This window comes from Microcebus murinus, chromosome 4 (genome assembly GCF_040939455.1).
Source record: "Microcebus murinus isolate Inina chromosome 4, M.murinus_Inina_mat1.0, whole genome shotgun sequence".
In the NCBI taxonomy this organism is placed as follows: Eukaryota; Metazoa; Chordata; class Mammalia; order Primates; family Cheirogaleidae; genus Microcebus; species Microcebus murinus.
This window is the reverse complement of record NC_134107.1, coordinates 16,042,963-16,059,316: the sequence shown is the minus strand read 5'-3', so window position 1 is coordinate 16,059,316 and position 16,354 is coordinate 16,042,963. Positions and strand designations below refer to the sequence as shown.

Here is a 16,354-nt window from a genome sequence, read left to right as displayed (position 1 = left end):
CGTTAGACCAACAGCTGGATCTTAGAAGAGCACAGGGAAGTGAATCTCCAGCTCCCCAACTTCACACCTCTGAGAATTACTCCCTTCTCCTCAACACTGAGCAAGAGAAAAGCAGTTTCTAGAAGGGCTCAAGCTCCGCCCCAGAGAACTGAGGATTGGAGAAGCCATCTCCATTTCGCGCTACCATTGGGCAGGAGGTGTGTCAATCCCTCCCGCGGCTCCGCCCTCTCCACGCGTTCCCTCAGGCTTATCCTCTGGCGCCATCTACTGGCCACTGACGGCACTGCACCCGTCTTGACGTATGGCGGTGCTGGGCGAAGTTCTTAGGACTTTGGCTGGCAGCCTAGGGCCTGCCCTGCAAGGGGGCTGCCCACGCTGGTCTCATTCCCGGGGGCTGCGAGTCCAGAAGCATCGCGGGTGCCCCGGGAGCATCAAAGAGGGACAGGTAGTCCAGCGGGGCCTGGAGAAAAGCAGGGCAGGTTTCTGAGTCCTGCTGTATGAGGAAGGGCGGAGGCCACTCCAGACAGCTGCAGCCTACTTGTCCCCGCTGTCCTGGCGCTGGGGCCTCAGGCTGCAACTAAGCGGGGGCGGTGAGTTTCGCCCTTCTGGAAAGAGAGAGGGCCCAGCCTGCCAGCAGCCGCCTCCTTGGAGCCTATGGAGTTGGGCCAGGGTGGGCAGCGCCCTTCAGAGCCTTAGTGGAAGCCCCTTAGGTTCTTTGCCTTCCTGGTCTTGGGCGGAGCTGGAGTCTCTGTGATCTCACTCTTAGAAATCTTGATCTCCCAACACCTTTGATCTAAAATTGAAATGAGTCATCTCTTCCTGCTGCTGGGAGAGTAATTTGGCAATACTTATCCAAAACCCAAACATCATGCCCAACTGTCTAGGCAACTATACACCAAAACAGAGTAACATGGTACTAGTTCGAGTAGTAACAATGACAAAGGTTACCTACCATTTATGGAGCATTCGCGACAGGTACATTTCGTGGATCATGACACAGACACACACTGCCTACTCGTTCCCTGGGAAGATGTACATCTTAGCTAGTTTAGCAAAAGTAGTCAAATGGCCAAGCTGGGCTTTGCTGCAGAATCCCACATCACCACCTCCCCACCTTCTAAATACTATAAAGAAGTCATAAGAAAAACCTATATACCAGTAACAGTGGCACTTTTAACCTGATCACACATGTTGCTTTATGATATAAGTATTTGTTTACAATGCTTTTGATAATTAAGAATAATTGGCCGGGCATGGTGGCTCATGCCTGTAATCCTAGCACTCTGGGAGGCTGAGGCAGGGGGATTGCTCGAGGTCAGGAGTTCAAAACCAGCCTGAGCAAGAGCGAGACCCTGTCTCTACTATAAATAGCAAGAAATTAATTGGCCAACTAATATATATAGAGAAAATATTAGCCGGGCATGGTGACACATGCCTGTAGTCCCAGCTACTCTCGAGGCTGAGGCAGCAGGATTGCTTGAGCCCAGGAGTCTGAGGTTGCTGTGAGCTAGGCTGACGCCACGGAACTCACTCTAGCCTAGGCAACTAAGCGAGACTCTGTCTCAAAAAAAAAAAAAAAAAAGAAGAAGAAGAAGAAGAATTAAATAAACAAAAAAAGAAACTTTGTGTAGAATATGATGAACCTGTATTTTTTGTTTATTTAATATTTATTTTTTTACAAAGTGGTTATGGCTTTTAAAATAAACTGTGAAGTAATAATATAAAACAAGGCATCTTCGTGCATGATATAATCTTTTCCTGTAAGAAGTCCTTGTTATAGAATGTGGATGAGGTTACAATTTAAATATGCTATTGCATATTAATTTCTTATAGGTATGTTATCAAATTATGACTCTTTTAGCCAGAGTATCATATTCAAGAATGATAATAAATATTCTCCAAAGAGACCAGTTATCACAGAATACCCATGTGTATTATTGTTCATGTGTTACCCATAATGAAATTTGCCATAAAAATGAGAGATTGAGTAAAATTAATGTTTATGGACTACAAACCTATGAAAAGCCACAAAAGCATTATTTTTAGATATTTTCCAATAAATCAGATAAGAATGTAAGCTTTTAGTATAATTATAGAATTCATTTCTGCAGCAGAATAACAAACTCAGGAATTATATGTAATAACGAAACTGTGTTAAGTCCATTCTGTTTTAATGGTGCAACTACATAAAAAGCAAGTGGCAAGAAATAAAAATGTGTTATATGGGTGTGGAAGAAAATTCATCCCATGCTGTTACCTTTATATTTGATCCTCCATGTAGGAAGTAATTTCTTCCCTTCAAGGAAGGAGTTCTCAAAAAGGAAAAAGAAAAAAAAAAAGCTACATACTGACAGCAAATTAAACGATTAAATGTAGAGGAAAAAAACATTTGGAGCTACGCTGGAAAAGACTTGTCCCCTGTAGACCTATTCTAAGAACTAAGAAACAGCATGCTAAATAAAATATTGACAAGGAACTCAGGCTATGTTTAGAGAATAGCAGCTTCATTGTAATTATAAAAACTCTGGTCTCTAAAACAAGAAACTGTTAGACTTAATAAATAAGTTTAATGATTAATGTAGCTTTTCAAAACCTGTTTGTAGTCTTGAGAGTGTGAATTTTATTTGGTTTAGATCTTACAAGCTATATTTTGTAATTTGAAATTAAGACTTCATTTCGCCTGAAATTTAAAGAAAAAACAAGAGCCAAGGGTTGTTACAGAAAAATAAATCTCAAACTTACATCTTTTTTTAAAGTAGGGAACTTTAGTTAGTAATATAAATTAAGAAAATAGCAAAGATGTAGAAAACTGAAGAAAAAACATGATGGTAACCTTTGATCAAAAAAAAAATGATTATTTTTCTAATACCTAAAGCCAAAATTTATTTCATTGCTTATGTATAAGATTTGAAAATTGTTTGTTATTGTATACTTTTTCTCCAATAAACCAGCACCCAATTTGTCAAACCAGAAATATTTTAAAATATGATTAAACTTATACAAAATAGCATAAATATTTCAGAAAGAATGTAATACATATCTTGCTATATAAATTTAGTTGCACAGATAATAGATACCTTGTGACATAGTAGATTTAGTTGTAGGAATACATTTTATATCCTCTGTAATAATAACCTTTTATTCTTGTGCACTAATATTTCAATGTATCAAAATCATTTGAATAAGCTTTCTAATAAAGCTTAATTTTGTAGGTTGGGCCAGGCTTAGTGACTCATTCCTTTAATCCCAGTGCTTTGGGAGGGCTGTGAGGGAGGATCATTCGAAATCAGGAGTTTGAGGGTGTGGTGAGCTATGATGACACCACTGCACGCTAACATGGGCAACAGAGAGAGCTTTTTTTCAAAAACAAAAACAAACCCTGTAGATTGGAAACAAATTTTATCAGTAGGTTGGATTCTTAACATCCATGTTTTAGAAAGTGCTGTTAAGCCTACTGTCTATTAAATCACTATTTGCTTATACACTGAAATGTAAAAGAGGCAAAAAGAAAAGAAAGAAAGAAGGAAGGAAAAGAGAAAGAGAAATGAAAAAGCCATAGAAAATGCCTCGCATCTGCACCAACACATTCTCAGTTGATTACCCACTTGTATTATTTTATCATCTCAGATCTTACTCCATGGTACCTTTACATGCAGTGGCTTCAACACACCAGTGCTTGTTCCAAACAGGAAAATGTTGCTCTTCTTTGCAGCTTTTTGAGTTTCTTTTCTTAATTTCCAGGCAATATCTCAAAAGCATACCAAGTATGAATGACTCAGCTCTAATGGCAGGCTGCTGCTTAGTGTCTGGAGTCCCCAGGTTAGCTCTCCAAAACAGTGTCCTCAGATTGTTGGGCAATGTCAACCCCAGGATTCCTCAACATCTCTTACGGTCATTGCGATGATTACAGCTCCAGAATCCACAATGAAAAAAGAATCAGCCAAATTCTGATTCTGTGGTGATCACTGCACACTGCTCTCAAGGGTGTAGAAACTTCTAAAGATTCTAGGAATGACAGCAAGTGGTGAAACTTTTATACAGTTTGTGGTTTCCTTGGTTGTTGCTTTTTTTTTTTATGTAAGCAGGGTTTATTTCGGTCTGAGTCTGTTACAGGTTACACCTCTGTTCACAGCAGGGACTGCGTCTTCATGTATTTTTACCCTCATAGCGCCAAGCACAATGCCTTGTGCATGGTTAACATTAAGTAAATATTTGTTGATTCAAACCATAGGTTCTGACATTGTCAGTAAACTCTGCATTTTTTTGGTGGGGATTTCAAACACTCTTTCCCTCTTGCCCCACGGAGCTACCACAATTTATAAATGTCGGAGCTACCACAATTTATAAATTTCGACTGTCTCATCACACCTGTTGAATCTATGAATTCTGGTTAACCACATCCTGTCCTGCATGGGTACTTGCAGCCAAGGGCCTGCAAAAGCTGTTAACTTCGCTCAAGTTTAAAGTGACAAAAGATTGTCCACAATAATGTTCTATTATTGCCTCCAGAGTAAGAGACTTATTGCTGCTCTTGTTTGAAATTCAAAAACTAGCTTAGATTATCCTTCCTGAATACAGAGGAGAGCAGATTCCAAAAGTGACTTTCATAGAAAACGTCTCAGCATTCATACCTTTTTTTTTTTTTTTTTTTAAGGCTACTGTGTCCAAACTCCAGGGAACCCACAGAAGATGAAGCAATAAGTTTAGCTACTCTGGGTGTACTGGATGTACGTTAAGGAGAGTTCCTCAAAATTCCCACATGTACTGTAGTTACCAACACAGTTTTCCACCCTATCACTTTATATACATCATATACATTGCGTAGAAGTTGTCAGCTTTGTGACCACGATCTCCTCCAACACAGCGTTGAATACTTGCACACGTGCTCAGAACGTAGGTCCTTAAAGAGCAGCCCACCTTGCAAGCCTTTTCCTATCTTCTTGGAACATAAGCTTTGAGATGCGTATTACTGGAATCCCTGTCACCTTCATCTGCATTGTGAACGTCTGCACGTTTGGAGAAATCAACTTATGATAAGGGCGTTCACTCTGCCTGCATCTGTGGCTCCTTCCTGACTGTCATAGTCGGGGTGGGGAGGGGGTATTCCTCCTGCTGGGGATGCTGTCCCCTGGGAAGTGCCCAAATCGCCAAGCCCCCTCATCCCCACTCAGCGCCTCCTGTGCACGGGAGCGAGTGGCACGCTGCTCGCCCCAGCCGGGCGCCCGCGAGCCCCCGCCAGCGAAGCTCTCCAGGCGGAAGCCGCGCGGTTCCCGCCCACGACGTCGGCCTGTTCCCGCGCGCGGTTCGCGGCCTCGGCTGCCCCGCCTCCCTCGTCCCTGCCGCGCAGACTCCGGTCTTTCGAATTCCCGCGGCCTCTCCAGTGCGGCTCAGCCCGGTCTGTCCGCGACCCGGGCCTTTTACCATAATATACAGGCGCAGGGGAACCCAGGTAACAGAAGCTGGGCAGCGAGGTAGCGAGGTAAGGTCCTGCTAGCGACAAAAAGGAGGAGCTTGCAGGAGGGGAGAGTGGGCGAGCACGCTGCCCCGGCTCAGCCTCTCCACTCGCTCCTTCTCGCTGCTCCGCTTGGCCGCTGGAGCGTGGACAATCGGCTTCTGCAACAGGCGAGTTGGTGTCTTAGGGGAAAAGAGAACCCAGGCTCGCTCTCTCTCCGTTGGCCAGAATCATCGTTCCCGTTCCCCGGGCGGGTTCAGTCTCCAAAGTGCGAGGATTCCAGTGGCCGGGAGGGAGATGTTCCCCAGGGGCAAGTGCAGGGAGGGATGGCTTGGTTTGGGAGCGACTCCCCTATAGGTGAGTTACCCCTTGGGTTCTGGGGTGATGTGGAGTTTTGGCAGGATGCTTTGGCTGCAGCAGGTGCAGGGAAACCTCAGGCCGGTGGGGAGAGAGTGGATAAAAACCTGTACACCCAGTTGCTGTTACTCTTGAAAAGGGGACTGAGTGTTGTCCCTGAAAAGGTTAAAAAAGAGAGAGAGCGAGCCAGTGTAAAAGTAAATGTTATTGTTTTCCATTGCCTCAGTGAGGACAAACTTAGCTTTGTCTTATTGACAGGTTGCTTTAATGGTGTCTTGGAGAGCCCACACTTGACATTCTAGGAGGCCCCAGCAAAGAAGAACACCCTCAACTCAGAATCAGCGTCTCCCCTTGAAGTCCCCCCAGCCTCCTCCTCAGGGGCTCTCTGACCTCAAAGGTGGGGAAAGTAGATCTTGCCTTATGTCGAACTCCACTTTCTTTTTGTTGAGCTGCCCAAGCGCTGAGTTTATTTTATCCCTAGAAGTAAAGAAACTTTCTATGAATCTTTTTTGATTATCTGATCAGATTTTTAAAGCTTTTGTGCTTGGTGAAAATCTTCCTTATTACTATCAACAGTACAAGTTGTCTCTGTCCTTGCCATGTTTTAATGTACTGTGTAAGAGAAAAAGTTCACAGGGAAGAGATGAGGGTCCCAGAAGTCAGTTTCTCAAGCTGGCCTCTGGACCAAGAAGAAGTTCGGAAGGTTTTGTTTGAGACTGGTGGGGCTGTCTGTATAAACAGTGCCACCTACTTCTGCTCTGGAGCTACCTGAGCCCAGGAACAGCCAGTCTCCTGGCATCCCCAGCTGTCCAGAGAGGCAAAGAAGTGAGAGATGGCGGTAGAGAGGGCGGGTGGAGTGTTCAGGTGGGAAGTAAGGCCTGGCACATATGAAAGTGAAAGAAGGTAGTAAGCAATTGGCCTGCCAGACCACAGGTCCCAAAAGCAGGTGATCCAAACCAAACCCTTAGCCCCACTTCCCCCCTTTCCTGCTCAATCCCCATCCTGGCTAACATGGGCATGTTCTCCCTGGCCAGACTAGCTGTGTTTCCTGCGGAGCTCTGGAGTCCTTCACTTCCTCCAGTAAGAGCCAGACCTGCATTGGGCGCTGACTTTGAGCCCAAGTGCTGGCGGTGGGCAAGGCACGCAGCCCCCTTGGTGAGTACCCTGGTGCTCTGGTGCTAGGCAGGGTGGGCTGGAAGGGGAAGGGACATGGGTCCTGGAGGCCAGGACCTGACAGCACTGCCCATCTGGGGGGCAAGGAAGACATGGGTTTTATTTCAGTGGCTACTTCATGTGCTTGTTGGTGGGCTTGGGTGAGGTGGGTGTTGGGCTTGGATAAGGCTTAGGGTCAGCATTGATCCTTGACTCAGGAACGCCTGAAGGGGAGAGAGAGGGAGGAGAGAAGAGGGAAGAAAGGAAGGAGGGAAGGAGAGAGGGAGGAATGGAGGGAGAGAGAAGATGGGAAAGAGAGATTGAGAAAGACAGAAATTCCAAAGGGGAGCTGCCAGGTGGGCTGGAGATGGGACTCAGGACAGACTGTGTTGCTCTATCCCTTTACTGTAGGAAGTCAAGGTAAATAGAACATTGACTTTCAACTATAAGACAGATTGGAATAGGATAGCTAAGGGCATTTTATATTTTCTCACAACATGGTTCAGTCTGGATACTGGAAACAGTGTGGGAAGGGGAAAAATATTGGGGGGTTTTCTTAACCTCTTGCCCGTTTCCACTGTGACTGCTCCAGTACAAGCCAGTGGCCTACAAAATGCATGTTTCTTTCTGTCCACTTTCACTTCCTTTTTTAGCCTGTGTCTGTTAGTCACTCCTGAAGCACTTGTGTCCTCTCCCAAACTACATTAGATGAGACATCATCATGAAAGACACAGGGAATTGCCAAACTTTCTTAATTGTTGGGCAATTGTTGGCTCAAGGATCTTACAGCATAGCCCAGTTCTTCAATGATATATCTATTTTTGTTTTCCTAGGTTCTCTACTGTTTAAAAAGTATCCCTATGGTTGGTGTGTTGATATTGATAAATAACACCAGCGTGATATTTATTGGGCAACCTATCACGTGCCAAGCACTGTTCTAAAGGCTCTGCATTTTTCAGTCTTTACAAAAATGGAGGTTGATTCTAACACCACTCCCTTTTAGGGTGAGAAAATCGAGGCAATGAGTAGTTAATTAATATGCCCAAGGTCATGTAGCTAGTACGTGGTGACTCGATATTTGAACTCAGATGGTCTATAAATACTGACATTGATATAGCACTTTGATATTCATTTTCTTATTTAGAATCATTGCCTCTTTTTACAAGCAGGAACCCAAGGCTCAGAGGGTAATGGATTTCCTTAGTAGCTCATTACCAGTGAATGAGACAGCCAGGGCTACTGTTCCATAGTGGAATGGTTAGGAAAATGAACATAGTCTATAGATAACTTCCACTTGACAAGAAATACATGGGATAGAATATCAGTTAAACAACAGTGTAAAGAAGCAACCCAGGAGGGTGAACATCCTATAGAAATAACTTCTCTGTTCACTTCAACAAATCAGTTCTTTCTCTAGACTAAAAGAACCTTAAAAGACATAATTCAAGGCAACATGTGTCCCTTACTTGGATCTTGGTGTGAATAAATTAGTATTGTGATTATATAAGAAAAGTCCTTAATTTGAGAGATGGAAAGTGAAAATAAGGGTTAAAATGTCATGATGTCTTTAATTGTAAAAGAATCTAGTCAAATAAAAAGATGATGTAAGTTTGTAACAAAAAATGAATAGTAATTAACTATGTGATAGACATGTGCAGGTTCATTGTACTATTTTCTATTTTTTTATGTTAGAAAATGTTCATAATGAAAAGTCTCAAAAGTACACTCTCTGGAGCATCATGACCTTAAGGAAAATTTTAACATCTCTGTTCAAGTTCTTTATCTTGTGAGACAATGATCTAATATCCAAATGGGACAGTAATACCTATCTTATAGGGTTGCGAGAATTACATGAGGTAGTTTATGAAAAGCACTTAGAACAACAGGGCATAGTACATCGGATGCCTACTCCATTCCCTCAGTGAATGTATCTTTGTAAATGTGTCTATACTGAGGGCCTGCCCTGTGCCAGACATTGTTTTAGATGGTGAGGTACTGAAGACAGATATGGCTACTGCCCCCAGTGCTATTCATCCTTCTACTGGAGATTTTACTATTTTATTTAAATTGTTCATTCTCTTCTAAGGAGACATGAGAGGAGAGATAGAGGGAAAAAATGCCCCTCTAAACAAAAAACTTAATGCAGCCACTAAGGTTCCTCACCATAAACCTCAGGCAGACATTCCAGAATTCTTTTTGAAGTCTCATTCCAAATTTATTTTGTCATTATGGTACTGTCCAGTTCTTTTCCCACCCACTTCCCTGTCATTTTACCATCCCTTGCCATCTCCCTCTTAAATGCAGACCAGAATTTAACATCAGTGTAAACAGAACAGCTTTTTGAATTCTCCAACTGCACACTCTTCTGCAGGGTATTATTACTTGAATGGGAATTCTAGCTCTGCCATGTCGCTCTGACCTTGGGCAGATCACCTACCTTCTCTAACCTATACTTTTCCCGTCTATAGAATGCACATATACCCACTTTCCATGGAACTCGTAGGGATTGGCAATTAGAGGTAATTTGTGTAAAGTGCTTAGTATAGTGTCTGACAAGTAGCTTTGTGTAAAAGAGAGCTTTTATTGTTGAGGTGATTATCCTTGGTGAATAAACCATCTACTTGCTAAGTTAGCATCTCCAGAGAGAGTGAGTCTGGAGCTCAAAGGAAAAGGTGGGACATGAGACTCCAGTTAATCTTTGCACAACTAATGATAGCTATGAAGAAACTGCTGTAACTTGAACCTTTTTGAAATTAGTGTCTCAGCTGAACCATCTGTTCATCTTCAAGTCATCATGAGCAGTAAGAAGCGCAGATCAGAGATCCGGTTTAATGCAAAGCATAATAAGAAAATCGACCACTATTTTTCTCAGGTATGTCTGTAAATTCTACTTATGGAATACATTCGTCCCTCAGTGTTTATGGGGGATTGGTTCCAGGACCCCCTCGGATACCCAAATCAATGGATGCTCAAAGTCCTTTCTATTTAATATAAAATGGCTTAGTATTTGTGTATAACCTATGCACATTCTTTTGTAGACTTTAAATCATCTTTAGAGGCTGGGCACGGTGGCTCACGCCTGTAATCCTAGCACTCTGGGAGGCCGAGGTGGGTGGATTGCTCAAGGTCAGGAGTTCAAAACCAGCCTGAGCAAGAGCAAGACCCTGTCTCTACTATAAATAGAAAGAAATTAATTGGCCAACTAATCTATACAAAAAATTAGCTGGGCATGGTGGTGCATGCCTGTAGTCCCAGTTACTCGGGAGGCTGAGGCAGGAGGATCACTTGAGCCCAGGAGTTAGAGGTTGCTATGAGCTAGGCTGACGCCATGGCATTCACTCTAGCCTGGGCAACAAAGTGACCCTGTCTCAAAAAAAAAAATCATTTTAGCCGGGCGCGGTGGCTCACGCCTGTAATCCTAGCTCTCTGGGAGGCTGAGGCGGATGGATTGCTCGAGGTCGGGAGTTCGAAACCAGCCTGAGCAAGAGCGAGACCCCGTCTCTACTATAAATAGAAAGAAACTAATTGGCCAACTAATATATATAAAAAAATTAGCCGGGCATGGTGGCTCATGCCTGTAGTCCCAGCTACTTGGGAGGCTGAGACAGAAGGATCGCTTGAGCCCAGGAGTTTGAGGTTGCTGTGAGCTAGGCTGACGCCATGGCACTCACTCTAGCCTAGGCAACAAAGCGAGACTCTGTCTCAAAAAAAAAAAAAAAAAAAAAAAAATCATTTTAGATTGATTGAACTACCTAATATAAGGTAAATTGCTATATAAACAGTTGTTATACTGCTATATTATTTAGGGAATAATGACAAGAAACAGAAGTTTATATATGTTTAGTATAGATGCAATATTTATTTCCCAAATATTTTTGATCTGCCGTTGGTTAAATCTACAGATGGGAAACCCACAGATACAAGGAGTTGCTTGTATACTGATATTAGCCTTAGCCATCCTTGGCATTGGGTTTTATAGTTCTTTCTGCCAACAAATTACCTCATTGTGTGCTGGCATTATTGAATAAGTTAAAATCTTTCTCATCTATTTTATCCTTTCTATTTTGGAGGGTGGCTGCACAGAAGGGAGTTGTAATACAAATCTCAGCCATATCAAGGAATCTAATAAAAAGCTATTGTACTATTTCTTGAATAACAATAAAAGTCAAATACAATATATTACACTAAACTATGAAAGAAAAACAAAATTAAAGGTGTTTCATAGCATGAAAATATATGCCATTCCAAATGTGGCTGATCTATTCAATCATGATAATAACCTACATTTAAATAGTGCTTTACCCTTTATAAAACAATTTTTATATATTTATTCCTACCATAACCTTATTAGGCAGGCATGGAAGATTTTGCCATCCTCGATTTGTTTATGACGAGGAGAGAAGAGAAATGAATTGCTGCTTAAAGCAGGAGTGAAGTGAAGACTTGGACGTATGTTTACTGACGTACTGACTCAGGGCTTTTTCTACTAATCGAGCTGTGTACCATATCAAATCATAGTATTTTTTTTCTGTGTCTAAAATGCTCCTTTGACTTATCGAGAAGAATGGTAATAAGCATTTGAGAATGCAATTTAAAATCCTTCACCTTGTTTTCTTTTTTTTTTTTTTTCTGTGAGGCAGGGTCTCACTCTGCTGCCCAGGCTAGAGTGCAGTGTTGTCATCATACTCACCGCAACCTCAAACTCCTGGGCTCAAGCAATCCTCCTGCTTCAGTCTTCTGAGTAGCTGGGACTAGAAGCATACACCACCATTCCTGGCTAATATTTTTTTTTTTATTTTTTGTGGAGACGGGTTCTCGCACTTGCTCAGGCTGGTCTCAAACTCCTGGCCTCAAGCCATCCTCCCACCTTGGCCTCCTGAAATGCTAGGACAACCATGAGCTACCACACCTGGCCCTTCAACTTGTTTTATTTGTCCTGGTTTAGAAAACTAGAACATCCGGGTATCTAGAATATCCAAGGCAAGCCTAGTTATGTTTTTCTCTGTCCTACTGCATGACAGACTGAACAAATAACTACATATTATCCTTTTTCCCCTTTCAAAAGTGTTCATATCTACCCAAGAGTCATTTTAATAAGCTGGGAGTCTATTACAGTGTTCCAACAGGGTGCATGACAAGGGTGTTTCTGACAACATTAGACTAAAAGAATGTTCTTTAACAGTTTGTATGTATGCCCAGAGTAAATTTATATTACCTTAGCTTTTTTTGTTTATCTGTTGTTTGATCCAGAATATTAGTATTATTACCAAGAAAGAAAACAAAATTAACTTATCACATGCCAATCATTGTGCTAAGCATTGTCACACAATGATGTTACACTTGATCTTTACAACATTCCTGGCATTGCTATTCTCATTACCAGTAAGGGGCATTGCTGGCATAGGAACCCATATCTGTTGATACTCATGCTATGATAATATGACTTGGGACAAATGTATCTTTTAGACACAGGAATCATATGCCCTTAATATTTCATCCACTTTCTGCTATTTGATTAATCCTCCTTTTTAAATTCCTCCCTCTGACCCCTAGTTCTTAAGATAATACCCTATAAAAATGGAACTCATGGATACATTTACAAAAAAATAATATATACAGATGTCTAATGGAAAAAAATATTGGACTAGGATTTGGAATTCTGATACTCACTTCACTTTTTGGTTATTATGTGGCCCTAAAAAGGGCACATACAAGAAAAACTGGAAAAACTTTCTCCACCAGAAAGACTCCATCCGATAAGCCATACTTGTTCCCCCTCATTTTATAGGATTTCGGGATTAATTCATGTGACAGAGGAAATAATTTGAGCTTTTTCTATGATATATGCTGGGTGACTCAAAGTATTTATTATTAGAAAACTACATTATTATGACTAAATGATTAGTTAAATAATATGGGGTTTTTAAAAAATATTTAATGCCTGATAAATCATGGTAACTCATTGTTGCTGAATTCAGTGTTTCAAGAAAAAATTTTTTTCATATGATCCATCATTATGCTCAGAAAATATAAAAATTATATAGCTGAAAAGAGTAAACAAGACCTGAAATGACACTATTTCAGATAGAGATGGTAAAGTCAAGAATCTCTGTTTTTGATGCATCTGGAAAAAAATTGTGTTTCTTCCCTCATATTTCTCAGGAAAATCTGCCAGTGTAGTGATATCAAGAGCTTATTTGACTGATGTGACAGGTAGCTTAGCTTTAATTTTGGACCCCAAGTCAAACACTGATTTAATTCTACTCACTTTGATAAGTTATGAGTTTCCCAGAGAAACTTTGTGAATTGCATACTAAAAAGAGAAACTAGGGTTGCATATAAAGTTTCAGAATATCTAACATTGCTTTTAGGTCCCTAAAGAACAACAGAATAATTCCATTACTTCTCCGATGAAGATGAAATCGAAAGGAGGTCTGAGAGACATGACTAACACCAAGGCTGAAAGCTTCCATTCACCTAAGAAAAATCCAGAAGACCAGACCATGCCCCCAAATAAGACGATTAATGTCACTTTGGATGTAAACCAGAGGAAAAACAAAAAAATGAAATACTCCCTCACAGGGAGTGAGGAGGATCGCTTATACATGGCTCTCAACACTCTCGAGGCTGTCAAAGAAGAAATAGAAACTCATCAAGGCAGAGAAATGCTGGTACGTGGCCAAGAAGGAATCGAAGGGTTCATCAACCTTGGAATGCCCCTCACTTGTTTTCCTGAAAGCTGCCACGTGGTAATTACATTTGCCCAAAGTAAAAATAAACAGAAAGAAAGTAACCAACTATTTGGCCGGCACGACAAGGTATCATCTCCTGAGTGTGTCAAATTTTACATTCATGCAATTGGAACTGGAAAGTACAAGAAAAAGATCGTTAAATGCGGGCAGCTTCACAAAGAAGGGTACAAACTCTGTGTCTATGCTTTCAAAGGAGAAACCATCAGGGATGCTCTGTGCAAGGATGGCAGGTTTCTTTCCTGTTTGGAGAATGATGATTGGAAACTCATTGAAAACCTGAACACCATTTTAGAAAGCACCCAGCCAGTTGATGAATTAGAGGGCAAGCTCTTTCAGGTTGAGGTTGTGAAAAGAATGGGCCCCGGGCCAGCAGCTGCTGAGAATTCTGAGTTGGGGAAAAGAAACACCTGTGTGTTGAGGGAATACATTGCAGACCAGTACCCCAGTTTGAAAAAAGAAAGTGAAAAAATCAGAGAAAATTTCAGAAAAGAAATGAAAAAAAGAAAGGGGAAAACATCATTATTTGACTTGCACAAAACAAATTTTGGGAAAGTAACAAAAAACTCTACTCCAATTAAAATGATAAAACGTCTTTCACATCTCAGTGATTCAGTTGGGTACATATTCTGGGATTATAATGGAATTACGGGTTCTGCCACCTGCTTTGTTTTTAAAGGCTTGTTCATTTTAACTTGTCGGCATGTAATAAATAACATTGTGGGAGAAGGAATAGAGCCAAGTAAGTGGGCAGCCATAATTGGTCAGTGTGTCAGGGTGACATTTGGTTATGAAGATTCCTCAGAGAAAGAGGAGAACTGCTTTTTCGTTGAACCTTGGTTTGAGGTATCTGATGAAACTCTTGACTATGCTATCCTGAAGCTGAAGGAAAATGGACAGGAAGTACCTGTGGGACTACATCATGGGCTCCATCCTGTGCCCCTTAGTGGGTTGATACATATTGTTGGCCATCCAAATGGAGACAGAAAGTCTCATGATGCTTGTGCTGTAATCTCTCAGGATCAACGAGAAAAGAAATGTGCACAGTATGTCCATATGTACACGCCAAGAAGTTTCGAGAAAATAATTCACGATGCTGATGTGATTACCTATGACACCTGTTTTTACTTCGGGGCTTCTGGATCCCCAGTGTTTGATTCAAAAGGTTATTTGGTGGCCATGCACACTGCCGGCTTCGCTTACACCTACGAAAATGATATTTGTAGTGTCATTGAGTTTGGGTGTCTTATGGAGCCCATCCTCCTTGATATGAAGCAAAGATATAAAGCATGGTATGAAGAAGTATTTATGAGTCAGATGGATGTAGAAATGATGAGTGTTAAGGATTAAGGACTTGTGAGAATTAGGCCTATTTATTAGCTTTAAGAGAATTGCCTATGGAGTTCCTATTCCATAGCCATTGATGGTAAGTTTTCTAATGGCCAATTGCAAAAATAATAATAATGAATATTATTGATCATTTCCTATGTGCTGGGCATTTTTCTAACCACATTTACAAATTATTCCTAACAACTCAATGAGGTGGACTATGACCCCTATTTTAAAGTCAAGCAATGTGAAGAATTATAAGATTCAGTAATAGTTTTGTAACCATTGATTTTTTTTCCTTCTTTATTATTCCCTAAATTCATCTGCTACAGGGCAGGAGCCAAAACTTGTTCATCTCATTATCCCCAATATCTGACATATGCAAAGTAAGTGCTTAGAAAAACGTGTGGTGCAATCAAACTTGGAGCTACAGTTAATGTTAACTTAGAAGCTAAATGCTTGATTAAAAATGATCTCAAACAAAATATTTTAGAATTCCCCAAATCTTCATACTACTAAAACTGTCATATTATGTGTCCTGAAATTCAGAGGGTAATATTCACTGTTTTTATAGATTAGTAGGGCAAGAGGGGTATCTCAGACATCATGTTATTTGATTAATTGATCTCCTAAATGAGTTTTTCTATTTCTATATATTAAGGTTTACTCTGTGCTGTAAACTTCTATGGGTTTTATCACACCGAATACCTTCATCACCCTAAAATCTATGCTTCACCTATTTAATCTCTCCCTGAATCCTCAAACCCTGGAAATCACTGATACTTATAGCTTTGCCTCTTCCAGAACATCGTATAATTGCAGTCTTATCATCTGTAACCTTTTCAGACTGGCTTCTTTCACTCAGAAATATGTAATTAAAGTTCCTCTGTGTGTTTTTGTGGTTTGATAGCTCATTTCTTTTTATTGCCAAATAATACTCCATTCTATGGGCATACCACAATGTGTTTATTCATTCACCTTTTGAGAGACCTGTTAGTTGCTTTCAGTTTTTGAAGATTATGAATAAAGCTGTTATAAACCTTTGTGTACAGGTTTTTGTGTGAACATAAATTTTCAACTCCACTGGGTAAATACCTAAGAGCACAAGTGATGGATTTATATAGTAAGATTATGTTTAGCTTTGTAAGAACCTGCCAAACTGCCTTCCAAAGTGACTGTACCATTTTGCATTCCCACCAGCAATGAAGGACTCTTCCTATTTCCACATCCTCACCAGCATTTGGTATGGTCTGTTTTTGTGAGTTTTAGGCATACTGGTAGTGTTGGAATGCCAGGGATTCTTCAGGAAAATATG

The 16,354-nt window shown here is 41.0% G+C and overlaps 2 protein-coding genes across 8 annotated transcripts in view; one reads left to right on the top strand and one right to left on the bottom strand.

The window, feature by feature from the left end:
* Window positions 1-3,980, bottom strand: part of GLYATL2 (glycine-N-acyltransferase like 2) — a 69,921-nt gene extending 65,941 nt beyond the window's left edge. The window contains exon 1 of one of the 2 annotated variants that reach the window (XM_076001853.1): window positions 3,606-3,980. The gene's annotated coding sequence lies outside the window, so the exon portion shown is untranslated. The remainder of the gene's footprint in view (window positions 1-3,605) is intronic. The other variant, XM_076001854.1, reaches the window with a different exon arrangement.
* A 1,330-nt stretch (window positions 3,981-5,310) lies between these two features.
* FAM111A (FAM111 trypsin like peptidase A) lies at window positions 5,311-16,081 on the top strand. Of its 6 annotated transcripts, none has more exons than XM_012749990.2 (5): window positions 5,311-5,449; window positions 6,068-6,206; window positions 6,844-6,964; window positions 9,719-9,833; window positions 13,333-16,081. In XM_012749990.2, exons 4-5 carry the CDS (start codon window positions 9,756-9,758, stop codon window positions 15,058-15,060), a joined length of 1,806 nt encoding a protein of 601 aa, XP_012605444.1. In that variant the 5' UTR covers window positions 5,311-5,449; window positions 6,068-6,206; window positions 6,844-6,964; window positions 9,719-9,755; the 3' UTR covers window positions 15,061-16,081. The 6 variants fall into 6 exon arrangements, with proteins under 6 accessions (XP_012605444.1, XP_075857963.1, XP_075857961.1 ...); XM_076001848.1 differs by having other exon boundaries at window positions 5,326-5,479; XM_076001846.1 differs by having other exon boundaries at window positions 5,326-5,622.
* Window positions 16,082-16,354: the final 273 nt, after the last annotated feature.